This window comes from Condylura cristata, unplaced genomic scaffold (assembly GCF_000260355.1).
Source record: "Condylura cristata isolate star-nosed mole 26May11 unplaced genomic scaffold, ConCri1.0 scaffold00018, whole genome shotgun sequence".
Classification (NCBI taxonomy): domain Eukaryota; kingdom Metazoa; phylum Chordata; class Mammalia; order Eulipotyphla; family Talpidae; genus Condylura; species Condylura cristata.
This window is the reverse complement of record NW_004567119.1, coordinates 39,491,066-39,505,717: the sequence shown is the minus strand read 5'-3', so window position 1 is coordinate 39,505,717 and position 14,652 is coordinate 39,491,066. Positions and strand designations below refer to the sequence as shown.

General features: G+C 51.7%; 1 protein-coding gene across 5 annotated transcripts in view; it reads right to left on the bottom strand.

The window, feature by feature from the left end:
* ATP2B4 (ATPase, Ca++ transporting, plasma membrane 4) overlaps positions 1 to 14,652 on the bottom strand; it is a 90,094-nt gene that overhangs the window by 36,748 nt on the left and 38,694 nt on the right. For all 5 annotated transcript variants that reach the window (XM_004685528.2, XM_012726840.1, XM_012726842.1 and 2 more), the window contains exon 2: positions 10,430 to 11,082. In XM_004685528.2, coding sequence (XP_004685585.1) covers positions 10,430 to 10,622 — 193 coding nt within the window. In that variant the 5' untranslated portion in view covers positions 10,623 to 11,082. The remainder of the gene's footprint in view (positions 1 to 10,429; positions 11,083 to 14,652) is intronic.

The following is a 14,652-nucleotide window of genomic DNA, read 5'->3' as shown; positions in this document are numbered from 1 at the left end:
AAAAAAAAAAAAAAAAGTGAAGCCGGGCCTTCCCTGCTGGTGCAACGGGTTAAAGCACAGCACTATGAAGCTATTGCAGCCACTGCAGCATGAGTTCGATCCCCAGCCGGGGATGGGGGTGGGGTGGGTGGGTGTGTGACCCACATGGTGCAGCGGACCTCTCCTGACCCGCCCGCTGCTCCCCTCCACTCAGACTGACTTCATCATTTGGCCTTTTCTTCTCTCCACTCTGTCACTGGTGAATCCTCTCACCGCCCCTGCACCTCTAGCCTGTACCCCAGTTCTGTATGGATCAAGAAATAAATCTTTAAAAATAAAGTGAAGTCACCAAGTTAGACAGTCCATAGTCCTGGTTTGCAGAGTGTCCCCGACACACACACACCCCCCTAGATGTCTGTGTATACACACGCATGTGCACAACGGTGTGCCTGAGGTCAAGAGAATGATTCCCAGTGGGGCCTTGTATGTGGGTCCCTCCGCTGGGCCCCAGCGGTTACACTGTGAGGGAAGAGCGGCACCCTAAAACTTCAGCTGATGCCTTGGCGTCCACACACCAAGGACACTGGCCTGGGCTCTGCACTTGAAGCCGCAGGCTGTGCCCCGATGGGCTCCCTGCAGGCAGTGGGGTCGCGGCTGGCAGTGGGAGTCAGCGGCAGGGACATTCAGTAGTGCTTCCTGCAGAGGGCAAGGAAAAGTGGGTGACTAGGCGCTGGTGTGAGGCGTCCCAGCAAGGACAGAGGGTGGGGTAGGGGTGTACCCTGAGGCAGACATCTCTACTCCTGCAGCTCCCCAGCTCTTGACCCAAGCTGTTGTTTTAAATGACAAGGGGAGCAATTGGGGTTAGACCTAAGGAAGACATTAGCACAGAAGATTTTGAAAAAGGTTAAGTAGATACCCAGGGGAGTAATAGTTGCAGGGTCTGTGACAGGGCCCCCATTTTTCCATCCCCAAAACAGAAGCCATCAGGATCGGTGCCTTATTTTTTTATTTCGTAGGGTGGGTGCTTTAGATTCCACCTGTCTGGCAAGGAAGATGGGGACCCTGCCTGGAGGTAAACCAGGGGCACACTGGTAGCACACCTTGGAGTTGGGAGCTGAGGCCACTTTCTCTGGCTAGTGCCTGGCAGGGAGGCAGGGGCTGGCATGGGAGCAGCGCTGTGCTCCCATCCGGGACATCCAGCCAGTGCCCACACACACTGGTGACCTGCGGGGCAGCACAGCTGGTTGTGGGCTTGGCCAGAGCACTAGAGGGGAACTGGGCGCTGCCAGGGGCTCCTCAGAAGTCAGGTTCCCAGGAGGAGCAGGGCCTGGGAAAGGAGCAGGTAGGGCCGAGCACCCAGACCACCCAGACCACCCAGACCGGTGGACCCAGGTGAGGGCAAGGTCAAGGTCGTGCTGGGGGCCAGCGTGGCTGGGGGGTGCAGCACCATCTTACTAACTTCCCAAGTGCTTCTCCAGGAAGCAGGATCCACAGTGTAACGGGGACACAGCTCCCTTCTTTTTTTTTAAAGATTTATTTATTTATTCATATAGAACTGGGGTACAGGCCAGAGATGCGGAGGGTGAGAGGCTTCACCAGAGACAGAGGGGAGCAGAACAGGCAGATCTACGAAGTACACTGCTGAGGGGAGCGGCAGGCGGGTCAGGAGAGGTCTGCCACACCATGTGGTCACCTCCGGGGCAGGTGGGGGATTGAACTCATGCGGAAGTGGCTTAAGCTTCTTAGTGCTGTGCTTTAACCGGCTGCGCCACCAGGGAGAGCCCACAGCTCCCTTCTTAACGAGGGTCGGTTGGTGACCGAGGCCTCACAAACATCACATGCTGAGACTGTCCATGCAAATGGGCATCCAGTGGCCCAAGAAAGCCCACCAAATGCATGAAACCAAACGCCTACTGCACCGCTGCCCACAAAGTCCAGCTAGCGAGCTCCCTGCTCTCCTATTAACACCTTGGAGTCATCTCTGACTGTCCCCTCTCTCAGCCCTCTTCTGAATTTCAGTCAGAAATTCTATGAGCTTTGCCTTCAGCATATAGCCAAGGTCCAGTCACTTCCACAGCCGCCAGCCTGGGCTGACCCGCCTCTTTTGCGGGATTACCGCAGCTGTCTCTAGCTGGTCTCCCGGCGCCCGCCCTGGCGTTCCTGTTCATGCTCTTCCCCCATGGTAGCAGAATGGTCTTCTTCAATCCCAACCTGTGTCACTCCAAATCCTCTTTGGCTCTACAACTTGGAGTGAAATCCAAGGCCCCTGGTGGCTCCCAACCCCCACCCGATTCCTACTACTTTCCCTTCTTCATTGACATCTGCCAACCGGCTCCCCACCATTCTCTGGGCGCACCAGCCCCTATTTCAGGCCTTGGCACAGGCTGCTCCCTCTGCTCAGATTCCTCGTCCCTGGTGGGGCTCATGGTCTCCCTCCTGCCGGTCTCTGTTGAACGTCATTCTCTTCGTGAGGATCATCTTCCCAGAAGGCCATATTCGCTGTTGCAGCTTCTCTCAAACCCACTCTCTCTCTTAAAACCCCTCACAGTCTTGCTCCGACTCGTGAATATTCCTGTCAAGTTCGGCCATCCCCACCGAAGGGCAGATGTCTGTCCAGATGCCCTGGGCCTACTGCAGTGCCTGGCTCACAGTGTGCGGACAGGGTGAATGAGTAAGTAAGGTTGTTAACATTTACGTGACTGCTCTGTGCCAGACGCCTCACCACGCACGCTGTGGCCTCTTGTTCAGACACTGCAGGACCCTGTGTGTCAGCTGCTATCACCCCCACTTCACATGGCCGCTGTCTCAGGCCTAGAGAGGTGGCAGAGTCGGCACCACTCCAAGGGCCAGCTTGCATGAGGGGGGCTGGGCATAGACTCTTCATTCTAGCGAGACTTACTTGTCCCGGGTTGTCTGGGACTTTCCAGGTTTTAAACTGAAGCCCAGGTCTCCAGGAATCTCCCCCAGTTCCAGACAGACAAGGGTGGGTAGTCGCCCCCTGACACTCCTCCCCTCAGGGAGGAGTTTTTCTCTAAGCCTCTAAGCAAATCAGGGCCAACCCCAGTGTTCCCAGCTGGGAGGAACAAGAGCTCCCTCTCCTCTGTCCTCAGGGGTGGACATACCCCTGAAGCCTACCAGGCCTATCAGGGTCCCACCTATGAATTTTATGCTCATTAAAAGGCTCTTTATGGACTTTTTTGGACCCAGGCAAATGGAACATGACAAGTTATAGAAAATAAAAATGGTCAGACCTTGCTCTTCCTAAATGCCCTCAAAGTCACACGCTGATTTCGTTTTGACCGTTTTCTCTGTCTGCCTGCTCCACCTTAAGGCCCCCTGAGCTCTCATAATAACTACCTTAAAAAGCCAAGCGGGCCCCAGCTCCCAGCATGCCTGAGAAGGGAGGGGGCCACTGCTCCCCAGCAGCCTTGGGAATCCTCCCTGACTTGTGACAGGGCCAGCCAAGCCATGTGGGGCCCTGTGCTCAGCCAACCCAGGTTTGGGGCTTTCGGTTCCAATTCTTCCTGCCCTGAGGAGTTCCAGGGCCTGATCTCAGCAGATGTAACGTCACACCAATGCTTGTCCAGCCCAGGAGAGGGTTTTTGTTCCTGATCTCTGCAGTTGCTTCACAAATACTCACACAGCTTCCTGGAGAGGGGAAGGAAGACTTGGCAGGGAGAGAGTGCTGGAAACACAGGAAAAGGGCTTCCCTTAGAAACACAGCAGGAAAACGAGAGGAAACCTTGTCCTTGAGAACATGAGTAGAAAGCCCCACCCAGGTGGGGGAGCACTTCTGGCCCAAAGAACCACACTGGCCATGACCTGGGAGAGAAGAATGTCCAGCTGTGAATCAAGGGTCCCCACCCCACACTGGGGAGTCCCAGGGCCCGTGCCCGGGCAGGCAGGAGGACGGAACAGGCAGCCATGGAAAATCTGTGTCGGCCTCGGGCCTGTGCAGAGACTAGGCTGGGAGAGGCTCCGTGGCCAGCTCTCCCGTGGCCGTGGCCAGGCTCCAGCAGGGGAGGCCCAGGGCGGTGGGCTGCGCCACCCTTTATCAAAACAGCTCAGTTTACGAAAGGGCGGGGGTAAGGTTAGACATCATGAGGGACTTCCCAGCTGTCTGTGTTCTGATACCTTGCCAGCAAGACAGCAGTCTTCTCCCACACAGGAAGTACAAGGGAGAGGTTACTCTAGGCTGGCTTGGAAGCTGTCCTCTTTGGTGCTAGAGACAACGGCTTCGGTTATCTTTCTAGTCCCACTTAGAAAACCCAGCCTGGAGGGGGCTGAGGAGAAGAGGCTCTTGTAATCAATATAGGGTCTTAGCCACTTGGAAGCCTGCCAGCTCAGAATGCAAAGCAACTCCCCCATCTCAGTACCTCCACCTAACCCCAGGGGTACCCTGGAGGTGTGCTCTGGACTTCCTGCTTGCCCCTCAAGGTCACAACAGCAGGAGGATTTTCTAGGGGGGGGTCCCTCCGTCTGCCTGTTTTTTTGAGCTCTCCACTTCCGCACAGAGAGGAGACGGCTCCCAGGGTGCCTCAGCCTCCGGCTCAGCCACCTTGTCCATACTGCGTGCATGTGCTTCCAGCCAGTGTCACACTCCTGGGGCTCACACCTTTGAGCTAAATAAAAAGAGTGAAAACCCCACTTCCCCACTTCCATGGGAAGATGCAGCCTCTGCCTCAGCTGAAGAAGGCAGTCTCTCTCTTCCCACCCAGCCGCCTCTGACAAAAATTTACAAGCGTCTTTGCTGAGCTGCCAAAGGAGGACAGGATGAAGGGTCCCAGTTCTGGTGGAAGAGAGAGTTCTCCACCTCCAGGAAGGTTCGGGAAGACTTACCTACACTCTCCCCATTTCACTGGCCCCTAATCCCTGCAAGGCAGCATTTTGCCATGTAACCCAGAAGCGGGTTCTGGGAAGGGGAGGTTGGAGAGAAAGAAGAATTTGCAGCGCCCACGATGGGTGGGGGGAAAGAAGACCCACGGCTGACAGGCCCTAACGGTCTAAGTTAGCCCAGGCGCCTAATTCAAACCAGACAGGGCCCCCCCAGGATGCAATGCGGGATTCCCTGGGAAGAGAGACAAAGGCAGGGCATGTCCCCCGCTTTCTAGGTCCTCTCCCAGCCAGCTTGGATGCCGTGTCCCTCAAGTTTTGTGAAAACCTGTCCCACTCTACCGGAGAGCAAATATTTCTTCCATGAAGCTACTGGGTTTCCCTTAGCTACTCACATCATAGTTTTTAGTTGTTTTGAGCTGGCCTGCCCACCTCCAGCTTTCCCCTGGCCTCCAGGGGAGTCTCACGCTGACAGATCTTTCTCTCATATTTTACTTTATTTTTTAAATCATTTCTGGCCCTCCCTGGTGGTTCAGTGGGTTAGGACACAGCACTGCAAGCTAGCCACAGCCGTCTCAATGTGGGTTTGATCCCCCGCCCAGAGGTGACCACATGGTGTGGCAGACCTCTCCAGACCTGCCCGCTGCTCCCCTCAGCAGTGTACTTCGTTGAGCTGCCTGTTGTGTTCCCCGCTCTGTCTCTGGTGAAGCCTCTCAACACCCCTGCATCTCTGGCTTGTACCCCAGTTACGCATAAATAAATAAATTAAACAAAAAAGGGAAATTTTTCTTTAAAAATATCATTTCTATTTTCTGGGATAAGGGACTAACCTTTTATTTTTTAAATATATATTTTTTATCTTTTGCATTGAAGAATTAGGGTTGGTAGGACAGAGGGTGTGTGTGTGGGAGGGTGAGAGGATTCACCAGAGACAGAGTAGGGAGCAGAACAGGAAGACTGGCTCTCATACCCTGCTGAGGGGAGCAGCAGGCAAGACAGGAGAGGTCTGCTGTGCCATATGGGTCAGCTCCCTGGCTGGGGATCCAACTGAGGCTACAGAGGTGATAGCGCTGAACTGTAAACCGTACAGAAAGGGCCACGCACCTACACGAATATTCATCTCTGCAACTATGCCCAGACAAGCTGTTATTTGGCATCTTTAGTGGAGTTGAGGCAAGAGTTTGAGGTGATGGTCATGGGAAAGAGGGCATGAGAGAGGTAATGTGTCATGTGTCTCTATCCTGAAAAGCTTCTAAAAATGGATATTCCAAGACAGATTAAAAACCTGAAAGAGGGGCCCTCCCTGGTGGCACAGTGGGTTAAAGCACTGCACTGAGAAGCTTAAGCCATTTCCGCATGAGTTCGATCCCCGCCTGCCCCGGAGGTGAGCACATGGCACGGCAGGCCTCTCCTGACCCGCCCGCTGCTCCCCTCAGCAGTGTACTTCGTCGATCTGCCTGTTCTGCTCCCCACTCTGTCCCTGGTGAGTCCTTTCACCCTCCACATCTCTGGCCTGTACCCCAGTTCTGTATGTGTAAGTAAATAAATAAATAAAACTTTAAAAAAAACCCAAAAACTTGAAAGATTGGGAAGAAAATCTCCCTCCCCTCCCTTCCATCCACACCCCTTTGTCTGGCTCTCCATATCCCCCAATGCTAACATTTTCCAAAGCAGTGGTCTCTAAAAGGGGGCCTGCCTCCATCTGTTGGAGCATGGGAAGAATACAGACACCCGCTGGCATCAGGGGGATTGGTTCCAGGAGACCCCTCAGCAAGTCTGTGGATGCTCAAGTACTTATACAAAGGGCACAGTATTTGTAAATGACCTGCACTTCCCCACGGAACCTAAACCATCTCTAGATTCCTTATGCTACCCGATACCACATAAACACTATGGAAATTGCATTTACATATATACATGGTGGCTCTATTACATTGCTTGGGGAACAGGGACAAGAAAGAAATCTGGTCACACTTAGTACAGCAGACTAGCAGCCACTGTAGTCTTAAGTACATATTCCATATTTCCATCTGCAGTGGTTTCAATCTGTGGATGTGGAATCTGTGAATACGGAGGGCTGATTATACTAGAACTTTCTATATTATTTCCTTCACTCACTTGTTCTGTAAATATAGTTGTGGTATGGTGTTGGGGCTCCTTACAGGCCAATGATGCTACTAGAAATTTCAACCTGCCACACTTAGAAAGAGCCCAACCCTAGTGTGTTCCAGCTAGTAGAAAAATGGAACAATTCTTGGGAGAACACGCCACTGAGCTCAAAAGGCCTGGTAATAGAAGCAGTTAAACCAGAGACATCTCCAAGTGGCAGGGATGTTAAACTACATCCTGCCATTAAGGAACCTGCCATTTACTCCCCAAAGAATTTCAGTTCCCTATATCTAGTAGCTGCTCAGTCACTGTGGAGGCAGAGACATGAACATCCTGTGGCAGGAATGTTCAGTGAGTGGTGGCAGTAACCACAAAGCATGGTCAGGTGAGACCTTCACCAGACAAACAAATATACAGGGGTCCTGTTTCCAACTTCCAAGGTCCCTTCCTGTCCCACCCAATCCTTCCCATCTTATCGCCTGGTTCTGTACCACACACCCGCTTCTGAAACACCCCGCCTTTCTGTGCATCCTGCAGCCTGTACGCTTTACAGAAGGAGGGACTGTGCCTGGTGTTGTCCCCATGTCCCCGTGGGGACATTAAATATCTATTGACAGGCGTTAACAAGGAAGTGGGAGGTCTCTGGTCCCACCCTCATACCCTCACAGCTGTGGAAGAGAAGAGCAGTGGCAGTGGACAGAGGGAACACGACAGAAATTCCCACCAACATTCTTCTAGATTCAAATTCAACAGTCATCTGAAAGAAGATCCGCAGTTAATGATTTATTATTTGGTAAAGGTTCCCTTTCGCTGACCGCTCTGGTTGGGCCTGGGCCTTCCCCAACTGTCTTCCTCCTAAAAAGGGTAGCATGACTGAGGACCAAAGTGGGAAAGTTCTATGGGGAAAGAAGGTTCTCTAGACCAAGGAATTACTCGTTTAGGCCTGTTTCTTCTTCCTGCACACAGAGACTGAGAGTAAGAAAATGCCTCTGTTTTCTTCCCGTGAAGCCACAGATGATTCTCTTTCTGGAAAAGCCAAGAGATACCAAGGAGGACTACTGGAGGATAACAAGGTATCTTCTAGCCAAAGTAGCCCAAAGACACTGTTCCTTGGGGAGTGGAGAGATTGGTTGGGGGTGGGGATGGCCCCGGAAAAGAGACAATAGTCTGGGGAGGTCAGGGGGCCCGAGGCTGCTGTGGCCATCAGGAGGAACGGCTTGCAATGGCAGGCCTGACCCTGGCATGGGAAGAGAGTGCTCTGTCTGTAATATGTGGTAGCTGATGTTGAAGTTAAAGTAGAACATCTGTTGGCCTCTGGGAAGGGGAGAGCTGGGAATCTGAAACTAAACAGACTGTTGCATGTTGTGAAAGAAAAAACTGATCGACAGGACCAAGCACAGCCTAGGAAGGGAAGGCGAAAGACCCTGCTTAGATTCTCAGGGGGGTTTTCAAAGAGTGCATGATTTCAGTGAGAAATAATAAGAAGGGCCTCTCTTGAAGGTGAATGCTGGTACAAAAGTGGCAGGATAAAGAAATCAAGCAGGTGCGGAGGAGGCAGTTATCGGATCTTGACCTAAGCCACTGAGCGCCACTGGGCACCACCCCCTTCGCCAGGGTTCTTTTTTCATATCGAAGTGATTGGAAGAAAATTGGGTCGCAGTTCTATCTGCACCCCTCTTCCAGCTACAGCAATGCCTGGTGCTCCGGCGCTTGGATGCGGCAAGTGCCCAGACGCCCGAGTCCTGCTTTATTCTGAGGCGACAAACTTATTGAAGCCCCATTACAAATTTGAACACTCACCATACGTTATAGCAATTCATCCCAACACTCTCGCGCTAGGTATCTAAATCATTTTCAAAGAAATAGCAGACTCAGGGATGCCAAGAAACTGATTCAGTGCCGTTAAGCTAGTCAATGGCAGAACTAGTACTTATATTCAAAATCTGTGCGATAGGAAACTGAACTAGAGAACTGGAGAGAACATGTAATGCAGCTGGCTCAGATGGCAAAGAGAATAAGAAATGGGCAATAGAGGGATACCTAAAAACCCCCCACCCCCATTTTTTTTTTAAAGATTGATTTATTTATACAGAACTGGGGTACAGGCCAGAGATGCGGAGGGTGAGAGGATTCACCAGAGACAAAGTGGGGAGCAGAACAGGCAGATGATCAAAGTACACTGCTGAGGGGAGCAGCGGGCGGGTCAGGAGAGGTCTGCCACGCCATGTGATCACCTCCGGGGCAGGTGGGGATCGAACTCATGCAGAAGTGGCTTCAGCTTCTCAGTGCAGTGCTCTAACCTGCTGCACCACCAGGGAGGGCCCCCCATTTTTTTTAATCCCCCAAATAATCTGGACTCCATGTGACTTTATACCATCGGCTAGGGGTCAGAACTTCCTAGAAGTGGCAAGAAACATGACGTGACCTCTGAGAAAGGCTCATACATAATACAGACCTCCAAGAAAGAGGATGAAGGCATCTAAAGGACAAGGTCTTGGCTCTACCTCCTGCTACTCAACCATGGCCTCCCCGACTAACGGAACCAAACAAGAACCCGTTACAGTGTGGCTCAAAGCGGGTGATGCGAAAACACAGTTTCAGCTGTTCTCTCTGCACTCTGATAAGGCCAAATTTCATTTCACCCTGCCTCACTGGACATTTGGGGTAGGCCAGGTGAGCATGAAGCTGCACTAAGAAGCTAAAGGCACTTCGGCATGAGTTCGATCCCGCCCCAGGAGGTGATCCACATGGCAAGGCAGACCTCTCCTGACCGGCCCTCTGCTTCCCTCAGCAGTATATTTTGTCAGTCGGCCTGTTCTGCTCCCCACTCTGTCTCTGGTGAATCCTCTCACCTCACCTGTGCCTCTGGCTTGTACCCCAGTTCTACATGCATAAATAAATAAATCTTAAAAAAAAAAAAGAACTATATTTTGAGTACGTCAGGCAGGATTGCAAAGTCACCCGCAACTCCCTGACATAAAGCAGAGTGAGTTATTCCAAGACAGGCGGGGTGCAACTCTCTACCTGACGACTCACTGCCGCATTTCTAACCGTGGACAGTAGAGCAGAAACCCAGAGGGCAGTGTGCTCACTCCCTTAGGGTACTCATCTTCCCAATTCCACTGGAAGATCAGGACAGGAAAGAATCCTATCCTTATCCCTTTTGCAATCCAAGACTGACACTGAGTAAGAATAAGGGACTTGAAGATTATTTACTAATAGAAGTATCTCTCCCATAAACACTTGTCAAATAGAGATAAATATCCTCCTTTCTGTATACTGATATAGTAAAAGGAGGAAAGAAGGATCTTCAAGAGAACAGCTCAACCCCAAAGGTCATCTCCGGGGAAGGAATGGCCCTCCATGGCGTCACTTCAGTCATTCAAATGCTGCACTTTGCCCACCAGATACAGATATACCAGGGAGGCCTCTGGAAAAATACCTTCTCCAGAGCTGGGGCAAGAGTCTCTTGTAACACTCACCACTTCCCTCCAGCCCCGCCTCTTACCTTCTACAGGGTGGGTTTTCAGCTTGGTGCAGAGGTTCATCACACCTCCATACTGGATGTTGATCTGCTCTATGGCATCCGCCGAACGCAGCTCCATGAGCTTCCTCAGGTCCATGACCGTGCAGCCGAAGTCCCCATCGCGGCTCTCAGCCACAGAATTGGCTGGCAAAGCACGTTCTGTTGGGTTCGTCATTTTGCTTGCTGTTACCAAGCCCCTCCACCACAGAAAATGTGGAGTTCTCCTTCAACTGCCCGAGGTCTCTCGCCTCCCTGCCTCAACTGCTCCCAGTTGCTTCTCCAGGGGCCCAGTCAGGTAAGATCGACTATATTTTGTGCAATCAGCTTCAGAGTAGCAGCCTTGAGCCCAGGTCCTTTTGTGTCTAAAGCCTGGCAGCGAAAGGAGGAAGAGAATGGGGGAACCGAGTGGAGGCCGGACCACGTGTCACGATGATTGGTGTCCCCAGATGGTATCCCCAGTCGTCTAGGATAGGTAGGTTCCTAGCTCAGACCAACTTGCCCAGATGGAGGTGTAAACAGGATGTGCATGTTACCATGGAGGCAACCTTAGCAACAACCAGTAACTGCAGTGGTGGAGAGGCGGCTGGAGAAGGAGGAAGAGGAGCGCTCCCTGGATACCAACGATAACTGGATCTCTGGAATAAAGAGTAGGACAGATGAAAAGAAACAATTAGATCAGTGATGGGAATCTGGCTACGGGAAGGGCGAGAGGTACCCATTCTAGCACAAGGGTTTTGGTGACAGTTGAGGCCTGAGCTGAACTGACAGCGGAGGCCTGAGCTGAGGGAGCAGAGTCAGGAGAGGCCCCTTCCTCCCTGGGAAGCCCCAGCATCCTATAGTCTCCGATGTAGAAGTAATTTCAGATACACCTCAGTCTTCAGGCCTCACCTCTCTCAAACCGAGTAACACAAATGCTAGAACTTCAGGAACCTGGACATAAAAGGTCACGACCTCGATGGCTGTAACGCTCTCCTGCTGTATGAGGGGCCACAGATCCTTGAGTCTGCACTTACCTGGAATTAGTGAGCAGAGGTCAGAAAAGGAGTTCAGACCTCAGTGAGCTTGGGGCCAGCCTTTCCCTCCCTCACGCCCCGCAGCCCCTTCTGACGTACACACCACACTTACAGACCGGGAGGACAATGTGATAGAGGATGCCAAAATCCTCCGAGGCCCAGCTCTGTGCATTATCAGCGGGTTAGGCATCAAGTTCAGGTCTTAGGACTGAACCCCACCCCACTTCAAAACGCTTTGGGGAGGGAGGGAGAGTGAAGAGCTCTGGCAGTTGGTGATATAGGGTGGAACCTTCTCACATAAAGGGGACAGACAGACCTCTGAGGAGGAAAGATAGTGAGGCAGCACTCATCCACGCAGAGTGCAGGCCACCACCAGGCCAGCAGGGGCAAGGAGGGGCCCACGTGTCAGGAGCCCTGGAGGGCCTCAAATAAGCATCCAGGAGGCAAGTATTGCTCCCCTCAGAAAGGCCTGCATTCTCCCTTCACACACACACACAAATACACACACCAACACACACACACACACTGCCCGGAGAGTGGGGGTGGTGGAACTCGGTGTAGGTGAGACACAGCTGAAGGTGGGAAGAAAATTTATCCTGAGCCTGTTTTCAATTTCAGTGGGGGGCTGTGTTTTTGCAGGAGCCACTGCCACAGAGCAGTCCTTGAAAGGGAGGGGCCACCCTGAGCTCAGCTCCAGAACCTGGGCCCCAGCCCTGGATAAGCACCTCCTACAGTTCTGAGTTCAGTTACAGGGGGTGGAGGTGGGGGAACAGGGGTGGGGAGGGAAGAGGGGAGCGCGAAGAGCACCTCTGGCCAACCTCTCTGTAATGAATAGAAGACACCCTCTTTCTAGAAGGTAAACAAAGAGGCATAAGCACCGCCAGGGAGACCTTGGCTGTTTTGTCCATTATGTTTTCAAAAAATCACCTGTGGCCAAAGTTCTTGGAGATTTCAATCAATCGTGTCTCTGCAGGTAGCGCTGGGTGGAAGTGGTTACACCCTCCATCTCCCCACGTGTCCACCGCCTCCTCCTAGCACAGATTTTTAGGGCTACTCTAACTTATAAAGGGTAAGCAAACAGGGGTTTGCCTTGTTGTGTTTATTATTTTGCTGGATACTCTTTTCAGATGTCCTCAGAGAGTCCTGGAGGACAAGGAGGTCTGGGAAGAACCCAGGGCAGTGCCTAAAGCCCTTCATGCCACTCGCATGGGGCGGGGTGAATATTCTCTCCAGTTCAGCATTTCCTTTGAGCCTGGAAGGAGTGGGAGGAAGCCCATGTTGACCCCTGAGTGGAACTCCTTAACCTCTCAAGAGGATGTTGATGAAAGTGCTGATAGAATGTTAAGCTGCAAATCAGAAGATTTTACTTCTCCGGTGTTCACCCACTACAATGTTTGTTTCATTAAAGCAGACTTGCGTTTCTGGCTGACCGCGTTATCTCCAGTGCCTCGATGGGAACCCTCACATACAAGGAATCCAGCTCTTTTTTTTTTTTTTGGTTGAATAACCAGGAGCAGATTTACCAGGCATCCTTTGGTCAAATCACTTAGGCTTCTTAAAGCTTAGTCCCTCCCACCTTTAACTGGGGGAAGATTCAGCCCATGAAAGTGACAGGGATGATAACAGCACTTGGAAATCTTAGGGTAAAGGCGCCCACTTCAAGTTGACCTTAATGCACTTTTGAAAGCCAGCCCTTTGGACAGCGGGAAATTCCAAGGCAGTTTGATTAGGAATAACCCTTCGTGAGGTTAGAACCATTGTTGATAAGCACTGGCCCAAATGGCCCTGAGTCTCCAGAGAGGCACAGTCCAGTCAGAGTTCCTTACGTCTCTTCAAGGCATCAAGAAGAGATTCTTCACTCCAGAGGTGACCGATGAGAAAGGTCTTGTATGGTTAGAACCCGTGAAGCATGGAACAAAGAATGAGGTCCCCCTGCTTCCAGGAGCTCTAGAGACACCGCACAGGTCAAATCCTGAGCTCCTGGCACAAGACCAAAAGGCCGTGGTGGCTGGAGCCTAGCTCCAGGTGGGATTTCGTGAAAGTGCTTTCAGCATTTGGAGGCTTTTCTCTGGGCTTTCTTTCATTTATTTATTTATTTAAAAATTTATTTGTTTATGCATACAGAACTGGGGTACAAGCCAGAGGTACAGGGAAAGCAAGAGGCTTCACCACAGACAGAGTGAGGGGAGCAGTGGGCAGGCCAGGAGAGGTCTCCTGCGCCAGAGGTCACCTCCAGGGCTGGGGATCGAACCTGCACTGAAGTGGTTGCGGGCTAGCTCACAGTGCTGCGTCCTAACCTGTTGCACCACCAGGGAGGGCCAGACCCTGAGCTTTCTAGATCTTGAGTTCCTTGCTCCTGCTGAGCTCGGCTAGCCCCTGACCTTATTAGGTAACTGGCAAGGAGTGATCTGTAAGTGCTCGCACTGCCTCAGCCTGGGACGCAAGGCTCAGATGCCTGGGAGGTACCACCTCCTGTCAGGACGGATTAGTCATTCAGTTTGGGGCATTCTGGGTAAGATGTGTTCTCACTCTGGTTTCAAGTGTTTTGCCAGCCTAAGGGATGATAAGAAGCACTAACTCTCTCACCCATTCCTGCAGGGTAGGGAAATCCTATGACTTTCCATGATCATTAAATAATTTTAATTTTTTCCTTCTAAAGTTTTGTCACATCTGTTGTGTAATTTTTAAAAAAAATTATTTATTTATGCATACATAACTGAAGTAATAATCTAGAGATATGGAGGATGAGAGGATTCACCAGAGACAGAGTGGGGAGCAGAACAGGCAGGTCAATGAAGTACACTGCTGAGGGGAGCAGCGGGCGGGTCAGGAGAGGTCTGCTGCGCCATGTGGGCCAGCTCCCGGGCTCGGGATTGAACCAGCACTAAGGAGGCTGCTGCTAGCTTGCAGTGCTGCGCTTTAACCCAGTGTGCCACCAGGGAGGGTCCCTCTTGTGTAATTTGTAATGACAGGTGAAGCACTGTCACATCAGTTCCAGGTAGGATAGTGTGACAGTTCCCTGTCTCTCAGTTGCATGCACAGATATCCAAGGAGATAAAAAGTGACCTGGTCTTTGGCAAGCCAGTGGCCAAAATGTCATTTTGTTATCCCTTGCTTCAGCCTCTGAATCTGGACCTTTCCATTTTCTAAAGAACATCTTATGCCCTCCATGGTGTCGCAACGGGTTAGAAC